The sequence below is a fragment of the Argiope bruennichi genome, chromosome 9, assembly GCF_947563725.1.
Source record: "Argiope bruennichi chromosome 9, qqArgBrue1.1, whole genome shotgun sequence".
NCBI classification, from domain to species: domain Eukaryota; kingdom Metazoa; phylum Arthropoda; class Arachnida; order Araneae; family Araneidae; genus Argiope; species Argiope bruennichi.
The window spans coordinates 4,055,788-4,070,074 of record NC_079159.1 but is presented as its reverse complement, the minus strand read 5'-3'; the positions used below and the strand labels follow the sequence as shown (position 1 = coordinate 4,070,074).

General features: G+C 33.8%; 2 protein-coding genes across 2 annotated transcripts in view; one reads left to right on the top strand and one right to left on the bottom strand.

Annotated features, from left to right (window-relative positions):
* Positions 1 to 14,287, bottom strand: part of LOC129985334 (very low-density lipoprotein receptor-like) — a 109,529-nt gene that overhangs the window by 80,566 nt on the left and 14,676 nt on the right. The gene's annotated exons all lie outside the window — the stretch shown is intronic.
* Positions 10,142 to 14,098, top strand: LOC129983949 (uncharacterized protein K02A2.6-like). Its single transcript, XM_056093680.1, has one exon. The coding sequence runs from the start codon at positions 10,142 to 10,144 to the stop codon at positions 14,096 to 14,098; it is 3,957 nt and encodes a 1,318-aa protein (XP_055949655.1).

Genomic DNA, 14,287 nt, shown 5'->3' with positions numbered 1-14,287 from the left:
TAAAATCTACTTCGATAGACTGCTTTCGTAAAATTGCATGTTTATACTAGAAACAAGAACGGCCCGAATTTTTTTCCCTTAACCTCCGCAAGAAAAACTGGGGGGTGGAGTGCAGGGGGGGAAGTGAATAGAATTTCGCAGATCAATGATGTTTGAAGACAAAACCTTTCCCATGGGAGGGAACTGACCTGTGGGATCGGAAAGGGAGAATGGAGGAATGGGACCGTCATAAACAAATAGCCGCTGGCGGAACGGACGCTTGTAATTATTGGACTCATGTCTAAAGTCATTCAATTATCCCTTCATGTCTTTCGGAAACAAAGGTGTCATTTTAAGTTCATTCGTTTCCAAATTTTACAACTATTAAATGATTTTGGATGCGAAATGAGTTCCTTGGTGCAAGAACCGGTTAATTATACGTCGGAGTTTCTACATTTCAGCAAGTTGTGAATCATTGTTCACGGTTTCGTTCTCTGATGAGTGGTTACAAAAATCGATTTCATTATTTCAATTATTCCTTCTCTTTCAATTTCTTTTTCTTTCAAGAAATATATTTAAGTGTTTCTAAGATTTGTCAATCCATAACACTACACGTGACATGCAATTGAAATTTCAAATCCCTTTTTCCTTGTTGTTCGTATTTTTACAGGTATGCGGTGACATTTGATCTTTTTAAAGCTTTTCACAATAGATCAGAGCACCTTGGTGGGGTGAACACCCTTACATCTTTCGTGGTAAATCTTAATTATTCAAAAAGTTTTTTTTTTTTTTTCATTTTTTACATTTAAATGTCTCATTTCATTAAAACTGATTAATGTTTCCTATTTTCATTTTTGGAAAAATCATTGCTTGAAAGAATAATATTGTGTTTTAAATATAGCTTACGGCTAAGAAAAAATTCGTTGCTATTCTTAAATATTGGGTATTAACTGAATAAAAAAATTGAGAAAAGTAATAAATATAGATTTAAATATCTTGCTTTTTGAAGTAGAAACATTTAATTCAGTTTTTTAGGATAAATTTTGTATTCTCAGTTGCGTAAACGGAGCAAAAAAAGATATGCTGTCAGACGTGGCAAACATCGCCTTACATATTTATCTTTTCATAAGCATTCGTGTTGCTATGGGGTAATGGTAAATTGATTTTATAACCTTTTCAGTGTGTAGTCGATTGATAACAACAAGTATTCAATCTTCAATCTTATAATATTTCAGAAAACAGAATGGATAGGTTCTTAAAGTGAACACTTGCCATTTAAGGTTAAACACATGAGGTGAGTTAATCTCACTGCAATTTTACATTTGCAACAGATTAATTATTTAATATTAATAGCTCCTAATTTCAAGACATATTATTTCTATCCAATAAATAAGCCAAAAGGATAGTTTCTGAGCCTTGTAAATCGGGGCATTGTCGAAGTTTTAGCTTCAGTAAAATAAAAATAATATTATGGATCAACTTCCTTTTTAAATGCATCACGTGAATGTATGCTAAATAATGATTGGGAACAAAATCAGGATTTTAAATTTGCAAGCATCGGCCATTATATAATCACCACACTAGAAAGTTTAACCATTATTCTACACATTACACGAGGCAATAAATTATAACGTTGATCGTAGCGTAAACAAAAATTATAACATGAATGTGAGCTTCGTGAACACATTTTAAATCTTATTCATAAATACTATAACCCGTTATTACACCTATAAAAACTGTTTGGCCATCAAAAGGTATATCTGAAAGTCGCAAATGTTAAATTTTTGAGATTTTGAAAAATGTTTGGAATATTCTATGATGGCCAAAATGACGGTAAGGCATAGATTAGGATTGGCACTCTCGGTATTTAAATTTTTGATAAGGATAGAAAAACTGTTTCAGTTTTTTTTTCCTGCTTTTGTATATAATCTTTCTATTGGTCCTGTTTTTGCTAATAAATAAAGAGATCATATTTAATAAATAAATCTAATGCACAAAAATGAATTTTTATTTATTTGCATTTTATGCGTTGCCATACTATTTCTATCTATGCTACTGCCTCATCCAATTGCGATGAAACTTGCAAACGAAGCTAAAACTTCGACAATGCCCCAATTTACAAGGCTCAGAAACTATCATTTTGGCTTATTTATTGGATAGAAATAATATGTCTTGAAATTATTGCAACTTATTGCTTTGAACCTAGAAAATCCATGTTTTTACATGGCCAGTTGTATGTTGAATGCTCACGAATCGGACAACCAAGAAATTTGTTTACGCTGAAGGCGGAAAAGAAATATTGTCTTCCCTAAAGCACTTGAATAATATAGTAAAAAAAAAAAAAAAAAATAAATATTATTTATACTTCTCCTTTATATATCTTTCAATTTCAATGAATGTATATATTGTTGATAAGAAAATAAATACCATTCTTCCTATTATTCCTCATTAAACAAGATAGCTATTTCAAATTTCAAACGATATTTCCAAAATTATTTCTTCTGCGACAGCAACGCGCCTGTTACCAGCTAGTGATTAATAATTAAAAAGAGATGTACAATGTTTAATTTTTGAAAATCAGCGTCCGGAGATGTTTTGATCCTGATTTTACGACACATAAAACGACTATTCCTAACGAGGGAATGATAGCAGTTCAACAGAACTCTTTAAGTTATGTAGCTAAAGTTGTCTTTAGTATTACTGTTATATGATCGAATAGTCTTATTCCGTCTTCGACCCATCCCCTTCCAAATAATTATAGAGTTATAAATTGGAGCACAGAAAATCTGGTAAATTAAAATCCTGATGAAAGCTTAACCCTTTATAGTTTTCTGGTATATATTCTTACCACCTGCAAAAGATTTTTTATGAGGGATAAAATAAGTATTTTAAAATGATAAATAGGGTAATCAAATGCTTCAAAATTGATTGAGTTACCTTAATAGCTTAGAAATACATCAAATCTACAGTTAAATATCATTTATATTCAAAATTGGTAAATATGCTTACCACTGCCCATTCACGATGCAAAGATTTTCGTAGCGACATCTTTTTGTCATTCAATTTTAACTCCTGAAAAGTTTACAGACAAGAAACAACACTATGTGTTGGGTTCCTTATGTCTAAGATATTCTTATATTTAATTATCATTATTTGTTATTAAATTTATTTAATTTAAATTCAACATTCCTTTTGAAAAAATGAACAAAAACTGTTGATGCAGTTGGAATTTCTTCAAATTCGGAATCTTCCTTTTACTGATTTTATGCATATTTTGACTTCAATTTTGATGTATTGATTATTTGAATGCTGTAGTTTACGACATTTTAGTTTATTTCTTGAAGAAAAAAGTGGATAATACGTTATTAAAAAAATTGCATGAGATTCCAATAGTTTTATTTTTGTGCAATGTTTCAATCCGCTCAGCCAGCTTACTAAATGCAAAATGAGCGTCAAACTTTAATGTAAGACGTAACTGAATTCCATGATTTCTAACCAAAAAAACTGTATAAAGTTGTTTTAAATATATAATTGAGTGGTAAGTATACTTACCCTTGAACATTCGATAGTATTTTTACCCTTCAGTGATAAGTATGCTTGCCACTTACAGTTTTCCCAGAACTATCATTGGTAAGTATATTTACCAACATTTATTTCATAAATTAAAACTCAAATCAATGAATATTTGATATTTTAGTATTGACATCATCAGTTCATCTTGATATATCCCTAAAAAATTTTTTGTCAATACCCCGGAATTATGAACTATAAAGGGTTAAGCTCTTAAGATAAGTTAAAGAGAATTTTCTTGTCTGAAATGAAATGACACATGATTCTGCAGTTTATGGCTCTATCATAAAATTAACATTCAATTTAACCTTTAAATAAAAAATCTGTGAAAGGAAAAATGTATGGATTAAATAAAAAAAAATTCATTTGAAAATTTTTAAACTTTTTTTATTGCCTTTATCTAAAAAAGCCAAGGAAGGAAGAAAACAATTTTTTGGTAAAACTCCCTGCTGAGATGATCTAAAGCTGTGCCTTAAAGTAAGTATTTTAGCTCAGTTAAATTGACGCACGATTGCGTCACAGCACGGGGACGTCTCTTGGGCTGACTTCGTAATTTGTTTAATTAAGGTAGATGGCGGAAATGGTACCCGAGGGGGATACCTCTTCTTTAAACTAATACAAAGCTTAAATGGAGCTTAAGAATAGAATAAAATAAAAATTTATTGGATTTATCGTCATCATTTATAAGACTGCCTTTTCAGACTATAAGACTAATGTGCTACCTATAAACCTTCTAGCTACAGACCCTCCCGGTAAAGAAATTTGTATAATGTAATTAAAAGAATTGTAGAAGCTCCTCCTTTATCTGCCTTTGTAGAGAGTAAATCATCTTTCATTTCTTTTTGCACATATATTAATAGTAATTTTCACCATATTATTTAGACTTTATTTCTGCGAATTTGCATACATGTATACTTTTATGCTTTTGTATTTGTATTTTGAATATTCCATTTTCATTTGATCATGCTTCTTCAATTGTATTATATCATTTACTGCATGTTTCTGTTAGTATGTGAGCAATTTTATTTTATTTTTTTGTTGGTATTTGTGCATTTTTTTTGTTTCCCCCATCTTTGCATTTGTGCCTGCGTCCTTTTTATATGAAATTTCTTCTACTATCAATTGTGTATTGATTTAAGTTTGTAAGCTTTGCGCTACATTTGTTGGCACACAAGGATTATACATCAAGAATAAAAAAATTTAAAAAAACTTAACCCATGCTGAAAAAAATTCAGCATGGGAAGTATTAAAATAAAGTTGAGACGAAAATCAGTAAACAATTGAATATTTTATCAACAAAAACTTGGAAACCAATTACGCTGAAAAATGCAAACATGAAGCAACTATTTATAACAAGCACAGTTATTTATGCCAGGTTTACATTCGGTCAGTTCTAAGACGGCCTGCAGAAAGGGATTGATGTTTGTTAAAATTTCATAAGGTAGATTCAGGCATTCCATGCTTGGCTCTAAATTGCCGCTTTGGCGTCCCTGAATTTTTCTTTTTCACTACGTATCGAATTAAAATGTCGGATATTTACACAAAGAACCATGGCAAAATAAAAAAATAATAAAAATAAGATCAACGTACGTAAATGTGGAAAACTATAGAAAAGAAATGGCAAATAAAATGAAAAAAAAAACACGCACACACACAAGCACACAACTTCAGATCAGAAAGAAAAAAGAGCTAAAAATGTCGGAATAAATCGATGATAAGTGATCCCTTTTTTCACACCAAGAAAAAAACAAAAACCCGCCAAATCCTATAAACGCATGCGCAGTAAGGGAAAAAAATACAATAAAGCGGCATGTTGTTGTCCCGTCAGGACCAGTACTTGCCATGGACCGAACAGTATTTTTCAGCCTTTCTACGCATGCGCTGCCTACTGGCCGTCTTATAACTGATTGAGTGTAAACCCAGCATTATCTATGCGATATTAAAAATACTCTATCAGTATGTAAATGTAAATGATGTTTTAATGAAACGTTTCATGATAGGAGATTGACGAACCATCTGCATCACCGAATTTTAAGAGTAGATTTTTTTCACGTTTCCAAACTAAATGCCAACCGAGCTTCCATTATTGAAGAGCAAGAAACTTAACAGCCTGCAATGCGTTCTACTTCATCGAATGGATTCTCCTAACATGGCACCTCTTCATGCGTCGTTTACCTGCTTCCAACAAAAAATTTGCCAATGCCTTCCGAAAGTCTCGTATTTAAATTTCACGCCAAATGTAGTTCCCAAATCACCGTTTAATGCGCTATGAGAATGTTGAAATGATACAAATAAGAAAATCTTTGAAAGGAATAAAACAGATTAGCATTATTTAATGGCTAAAGGAAATCCAACAAATGAGATTATTTAACACAATGGTGGGATTCCAAAAAGGAATTTGAATAATATGATTATTTATCTCTCAAAATTGTTGAATACTCGTTTTTCAACTGTAGAGAGAAGAATATAAACTCTAATCTTTTAAGCTATAATTTTGAGGTGGATTTTCGAAAATTAACGAATCTCAGAGAAAATAATATGCATAGAATAAAGAAATGCTTTCTGAAAGACTAGCATTTAAATTTCCCATCAAATGCAATTTCCGATACCAAATCGCCGTTTAATGGTTCTACCAGAATGTCGAAATGATGCAAAAAAGTGGAAACATTTTCTCAAATAATGAATGCTCTTTTTTAACTAGATGATATTAAGCCGTTTGATTTTGACTATAATTTAAGTTGATATTCTTAATATTTCTAAATGCTTATTTCTAAGATGTATCAAAAATGTCTTCTCGAAAGGATTGATCCAAGGTCAAATCAATTCCACACTGGCAGGACTTCGACCTTAAATCATCGACAAAGGAGGAGCTTCATGTTTCTTTTCTTTCTTCCTTTCTTTCTGGTTTGTCTTAATTTAAAACTTATTTTAATTTTCTCTTTGATATTTACAAATTTGGGTTTAAAATAATTTCTTATTTCGCAGAGTTATTTTATTCTTTTTATTATATATTTTTTTTCCAACGACCGTTTTTTTCGATTTATTTCGTTTTATATCATTAGTAAAGCTAGAATATTTAAACAAAAATATGTAGTAACACATTGAATATATTTCGCTTATATTTTTGAAAATACTTCAGATAGAGCATGCAAAGTTTTTTTCATTGTTTTCTTCATATTATATTCCATAGCCTGACCTGTTTCTAATTAAAACAAGCGGATATGTTTTGAAGAGAATTAAGTAGTAAATTTTATAATGGATTTCTTCAACATTAAATATAGACTGCTTTGATGGATTACAATCTATCAAATATCTGCTTATAATGGATTTCTTCAACATCAAATATAGACTATTCCACAGATTGCTTTGTTTCTAATTAAAACAAGCGAATATGTTTTAAAGAGAATTAAACAGTAAATTTTATAATGGATTTCTACAGCATCAAAATTAGCGACCTTAAATTAATGTTCTATCTACCGATTATTTTGATGATATATTAAAAAAAAAAAACAGTACAATAACTTTGAACTTTACGGCAATTTTCATGCTCAAACTCCCTTTACTCGAAATAAAAATTATAAAAAAGGTTTTCCTTTGTTTCGGTTCTAACTGAGAGTGTAAATATAATAACGGATCTGTAACAGTGACCCAGCTTTTAGCCCGAGGCTTCATTTTAATTATTTCATCACCATCAACATGAAACTTCGCGGTTTCGTGTTTCGTCATTCTTTGAAGTTTTCTATAGAGATTCTAATGGAGGAATGGGTGAAGAGCCCCGCTTTCTATTCTTGGGGGAAGAGCGTCACCTCTCGCTTCCTCTTCTTCCGGGTCCCACGCGCGCAGACGATTTTTAATTGTGCTCTTGGGGCGAGTAATTGCTCGCTCCATTAGGGGTGAGAACACGGCATTCGACAGAACAGAACAAATGGGCTCCCGCTTTCCCATGAGAAGCGTTCCATTTCAGCAACGGTGAAGCTGACCTTCGTGATTTAACAAATGTTTCTTACCTCACACATGCTGCCAGTTTCGAACTTTTTATTTAAAATTAAATTTGCACAGTTTGAGAATATTTTTTTTCTTTTGTGAATTTTAAATTTTTTTCAAGTGTGCAGCTTGCGGCCTACCCGAGGTAGTCCGGATAAATGAAGACAGTACTGAATGTTCAGGTTTCGAAAGTAAGACTGGGGATGTTTAGTTTAGTTTACTTTTATTAACGTCTCGTTTTAATGCGACTCTAGGATTATTTTGGGACCTCGGTCAGATGACGAGGACGGCACCTACGCTTTCACCCCCTCTCCAAATTTCCACGTTACACCAGTGCGAGGACGTTTGACTCCGATGGATTTAACGTACTCGTATTATTTAGAATTCCGTGGATTTAACAGACTCGCTTACACGGCGGTTCTTCGGTGAAATCGGGCCTCGAACCTGAAATCCTTCGCTTCCGAAGCCTAGACCTCACCACCAAGCCACCGCGGCTCGTGGGAAGACTGGGGATGAGGGAAGATGCACAGAAAAAAAAAATGACGGAGAAAGAGGAAGAGGCGCATATGTTGTCCCTTTTTAAGTGCAGAAAATGAGAGCAGCAGGTTTCCGCTTGATTTCAGACTCCGTAATAAAAAAATAATGCTACCCGTACAGGTAAGGAGAGATAAGAATGCTGAGATATTTGTATTCAAATATGAAGATCTCGCAAAATAATAGAAAAGAGTAGCTTTATAAAATTTTAGGCTTTTACTTGTACAAATAATAAAAATATTTTTCATTTGTGGGTGGCGATTTATTTGTAATCTTACATACGATTAGATATAAAACTTACTAAAGAAATTTTTATCTAAATTTTGAAAATATTTATTAGAAGAGAGTTTAAAAGGCAGCATAAAAAATGGTAAATCAGTTATACCTTTTTAATTATTTATATTTAATCTGAAAAATTTTAATTCAAATCTGATATTTTCCAGAGTTTTCGATGCTTTTGTCCCATATGGAAAAAAAAGTTTTGCGAGACTATATGTTTTTTACTTAGATTTTAGGTACAGTTGATTCAAAATGGCAAAAACATGTAGAATGTTTCTTTATTCACGTCTAATCAATCCACACTTATTCAAAAAGTATACTGCATCGGTAAAAACAAAAAACAAGCACTACCGTTAAGAGCAAAATTATAATGAGCACACAATTCCGAAATGATTTCCAAAAATATGAGAACTGAAATTGATTCTCAATCCTTATTCTAAAGAAAAATTACTTTTTTAGAAAATCCTAATATGATTATTTGCAACATTCAATTGGTTTATTCTCAATCCATCTTAACATTCAATTGGTTTAGTAGTTTATTTTACTTTTGTATAGCATTTCTTAATATTCGAAGTAAAACTAGCACTATTAAAGTTAAAATCCGGTCAATATCATATAATAAATACATACCGTAAAGCTCTCTAAAGATATTCTATAGCATTAACCATCGTCACCCGACTGAAAGATACAATAGCCATTGTTGGAGTTCATGGAATGATTGATTTTTACTTTCTCGTCTATGAAGTAAAGTGAAAGTATTGTAATCTTCAAAAAATCCAGATTTTGACGAATCTCCACGATTTAAACCTGCCTGGGTTCGAAAAACACATTTTTGGAAAATGTCTGTCTGTCTGAGACAAAAATAACACAAAAACGGTTTCAGCTAAATAGATGAAATATGGTTTACATTCTTTACACCAAAATGGATCATTTCTATCTAATTTTAACCAAATCACGTTCAGAGGAAATTCGTTTGAATATAAGTTAACCTGATAATCACAAAGTCCATTATAATCGGTATACTGAAGTGCATTCAGAGCTAGATGGATACAATTCGGCATACAAATTTACAATTTATCGTGTACTCACTCACTTATCAAATGTTGAGAAGAATCCAATAAGGGATTCACGTCTTTCGGTCTATGCTTTCCGAAGCATGTAACTCAACATCGCTTAGATATGTCAAATTCGGTGTGGGATTTTGTGACTAAAATGGTAGTCCTGTGTCAAATTTTGATTTCAGTTGGTTGGGGAGAAAACACGTTTAAAGCACACATTCGCCTTTATGAAAGAATATGCGAGACATTTTCGGGGAGGCCCATTTATTTAAAAAAAAAAAAAAAAAAAACACCCGGAGAAGGTGAAAAAAAGAATGTCATGTCCCGACACCAGTAACCTTACTCTCCTGAGTAGAAAGAAAAAAAAAAATTCAACTGAGTTTTTGCATCCTATGACACATTGCACATGCACTTGTCATCAGATATATCATGCGCTATGCTATGACGTTATGTTTATGTTATGTATCTGGCAACAGCCAGATTAGAGAAAGGAACTGTTATGTATCTGGCAACAGCCAGATTATAAAAGAACCTTCCAGGCTGTGTGACGCGCGCCTGCTTTCTTACCTTTTTGAGTTCCGTAGTTCTTAGTTTTGTACTTGTTCGGTGTAGTTGTTGTTATGCTCGTTCGTGCCTGTGCATCTTAATACTAATAAATGTTCTTTGCGTGTATGTAAAACGAATCGTATCGTCTCTCGGTCTACCTAGCATAAATGACAAAAGATTTGGCGACGAGGATGGGATCTTCGAACATTAGTTTTGAATCTTATGATGCGTCTGTGGAAGACTGGTCCAGTTATGTGGAACGTTTAGAATCTTACTTCGTTGTTAATGGGATCGAAGATAAAATGAAAGTCCCTGCTATTTTAAGCCTTATGGGAGCAACAACGTATAAATTGTTAAAGAATCTAGCCACTCCCAACATTCCTTCTGAATTGACTTATCAAGATATCGTAAAATTACTTTCGGAACATTTGAATCCTAAACCACTGGAGATGACAGAACGGTTTCGTTTCTACAAGAGGAAGCAATTTGAAGGTGAGTCCATTGCAAATTATTGTGCCGAATTTCAAAAACTGTCGATACACTGTAACTTTGGGAACAATTTAAGTACGATGCTTCGTGATAAATTGGTGATGGGTCTCAAAAACGAAAATATACAGAAAAAGCTGTTAGCAGAGGATAAGTTAACATACGAAAAAGCTAAGAGCATTGCATTCGCAATGGAATCTGCTCAGAGAGATGTGCGTGAAATTCAGAATCAAATGGTATCGATAAAAAAATTACATAGTTCGCAAGATAAAACTATCAAAAAAGATTTTTCTAAATTTAAGAAATCTGAACCTACAAAGAAGTTTGATAAATCTCGGAAATGTTACAGATGTGATAGTACTCAACATTTAGCTCACGAATGTAAGCACAAGAACACTCAGTGTAGGAATTGCTTAAAGAACGGGCATTTGGCAAAAGTCTGCCGCTCAAAACGTAACGAAACAGTTAAACAAATAGAATCTTGTTCTGAAACTGTACCAGTTAATAGCGTTAAATCACCACAACATGCAAGGGATAAGATTTTATTAGAAATTTTTGTTGAAGGGAATAAGTGTTTATTTGAATTAGATACTGGTGCTGCTATTAGTTGTATGAATGTGAATGAATTTAAGAAACTTTGTCCGGATGTAGCCATTAAGCCTACCAAATTATTGCTTAGGAATTTCGATAATTCTATGATAACAGCAGCTGGCCAAGCAGTGGTGCAAATTCAATACAAAGATCAAATTAATACAGAAACTATTTATTTGGTACATGCAAAAGTAAATGCAGTTTTTGGTCGTGAATGGTTGAGAAATTTCCAATTAGACTGGAGCTCAATTAAAGCAGTTCGGGTTGGAAATTGTAATTCTCGAACCAATAAATTAAATATCTTGCTTCAAAAGTATGAGAACATTTTTTCTCCGGGTATCGGGAAACTGGAAAAGTTTTGTTGCCGTCTTCAAATGAAACCTAATTACAAACCGGTATTTTTTAAACCTCGACCAGTACCATTTGCTTTAAAAGAAAGAATAGAAACTGAACTTAAGAGGTTAGTTGCAGAAGACATCATTGAGCCGGTGACATATAGTGAGTGGGCTACACCAATTGTTCCTGTTATCAAGCAGAATGGGAACCTACGAATCTGTGGTGATTATAAGGTGACTATCAACCCGGGACTAAAAATTGAGCAATATCCGTTACCCCGTATCGAGGACATTTTTGCTGAACTGGCAGGAGGGGAGTTCTTTACTAAAATCGACTTATCTGAGGCATACCTTCAAATGTTAGTTGATGAGCGGGACCGACATCTATTGACGATCAATACTCACAAGGGTTTGTTCCGTTACAAGAGAATGAATTATGGTATAGCCTTAGCTCCGGCAGTGTGGCAGAGAGCCATTGAACAAGTTTTATCAGGCATCGCGGGGGTACACGTATTTTTAGACGATATTACCGTAACGGGGAGAAATGATCAAGAGCATTTTGAAAGGTTAGAATTAGTATTACAGAGACTAGAAGAATATGGTCTCAGAGTAAATAAGCGGAAAAGTGAATTTTTTAAGAAATCTGTGAATTATTGTGGTCATACAATTGATAAATTTGGCCTCCACAAAACACAAGAAAAAATCGATGCAATTACGAAGGTACCAGTTCCAAAAACTGTATCTGATTTGAAGAGTTTTTTGGGGTTAGTCAATTACTACGGAAAATTTATTCCCAACTTATCTACTCGTGTCGCTCCTTTCAATAAATTACTGCAGAAAGGTACTAAATTTTTGTGGACTGCAGAATGTGAAAAAGCTTTCAAGGCATTGAAACAAGAAATTGCTTCAGACCGAATTTTATGCCATTATGATCCTAAGTTACCTCTTGTATTACAAACTGATGCATCACCAGTTGGAATAGGAGCAGTTTTAAGTCACATTATGCCAGATGGTTCAGAAAAACCAGCAATGTTTGCATCAAGGTCATTGACTAAAACGGAACGTAATTATTCGCAGATAGACAAGGAAGCATTGAGTATCGTATGGGGAGTAAAGAGATTTTATCAATATTTATTTGGTCGACATTTTGATCTCGTAACCGATCATAAACCCCTAGTATCAATTTTCGCACCTAATCGTAGTTTACCATGTCTATCAGCAACACGAATGGTTCATTATGCACTTTTTCTCCAAGCATTCAGTTATACAATCAAGTATCGAAACACAAAGAATCATGGCAATGCAGATGCACTTTCACGGTTACCACTAGCAGTTGACAAGGGCTGTGAGTACTTGACTGAAGCAGACGTGACAAATATTTCGCAAGTTGAATTAATGCCTGTTACAGCAACCGACATAGCTAGAGCTACTAAAACTGATAGGAAATTGTTAGAACTGTATGAAAGTTTAAAATCTGGAACTGAATTACCTGTGCCTTGGAAAGGTAGAGAATCTGAATTTTCATTGCAAAATGGATGCATAATGTATGGTCATAGAGTATGCATTCCTGAAAAGTACCAGAATCAAGTTTTGGAAGAACTTCATGTTGGACATCCTGGAATTGTCAAAATGAAGGCCTTAGCTAGAAGCTACTGCTATTGGCAAGGTATGGATGCCAGTATAGCCAATTTTGTTCAGAACTGTTCAGCTTGTATCGCAACGAGGAACGAACCAGCAAGGATAAATCGACATCCGTGGGAATGGCCAAATGGACCTTGGCAAAGGATACACGTTGACTACGCTGGTCCTTTTATGGGTAAAATGTTTTTTGTAGTCTCTGATGCATATTCGAAGTGGATAGAAGTCATTCCGATGAAAAATATTACAGCTAGTTTTACAATTCATCATCTTCGTATTCTTTTTGCTCATTATGGAATTCCCTTAACTTTGGTTAGTGATAACGGCGCAAGTTTTACTAGTTACGAATTTCGACATTTTTTGAAACTGAATAATATTAAACATATAACTTCAGCACCTTACCATCCTGCTTCGAACGGACAGGCAGAAAGAATAGTGCAGTTGTTCAAAGCTTCGTTGAAATCCAGTAGAGGTGATTCTGGAGATCTAAATGTGAAATTACAAAGATTTTTATTACAGTATAGAATAACTCCACATTCACTCACGGGAGAAACTCCGAGTGCCTTGTTTTTGAAGAGATGTATTCGCACTAGGCTTGATCTTTTTAAACCAAATTTGAGAGACAAAGTTGTTCAGAAACAGAGTTCGAGACTTAACACAGAATCTATCTTGCGTGAGTTTCAGGAAGGGGAGAAAGTAGCCGTAAGAAATTATTCCGGACCTAACAAATGGAAAATTGGAACAATTATAAACCGAGATGGAACTTTGAGTTATAGCATACAAGTTGGAAATGAAATTTGGAAGAGACACGTAGATCAAATAAGGAAATGTGGGAAGTCGATTGAATTATCCCAAGCTGATACTGAAATTCCAATTTACGATAAAGAATTGAATTTTCCAGATGAGCCAGTATCCGATGATGTTGCTGCACCTGTACCTGAAGTTGTCCCTGAACCTAAGGATGTACCTGTATCTGCCACTCCAAGTGATGAGATGCCACCTGGGCCTGTACCAGATGCTTCCGGAAAGCCGAAAACTGATGTACCACTCCGACGCTCAAACCGAATCAGGAGACCTCCAGAGAGACTGGTCCTGTGACTCTATATTTTGTCGGGGAGGAACTGTTATGTATCTGGCAACAGCCAGATTAGAGAAAGGAACTGTTATGTATCTGGCAACAGCCAGATTATAAAAGAACCTTCCAGGCTGTGTGACGCGCGCCTGCTTTCTTACCTTTTTGAGTTCCGTAGTTCTTAGTTTTGTACTTGTTCGGTGTAGTTGTTGTTA

Coding starts and splice junctions, on each gene's coding strand:
- LOC129983949 (XM_056093680.1), top strand. CDS start 10,142: ATGGGATCTTCGAACATTAGTTTTGAATCTTATGATGCGTCTGTGGAA.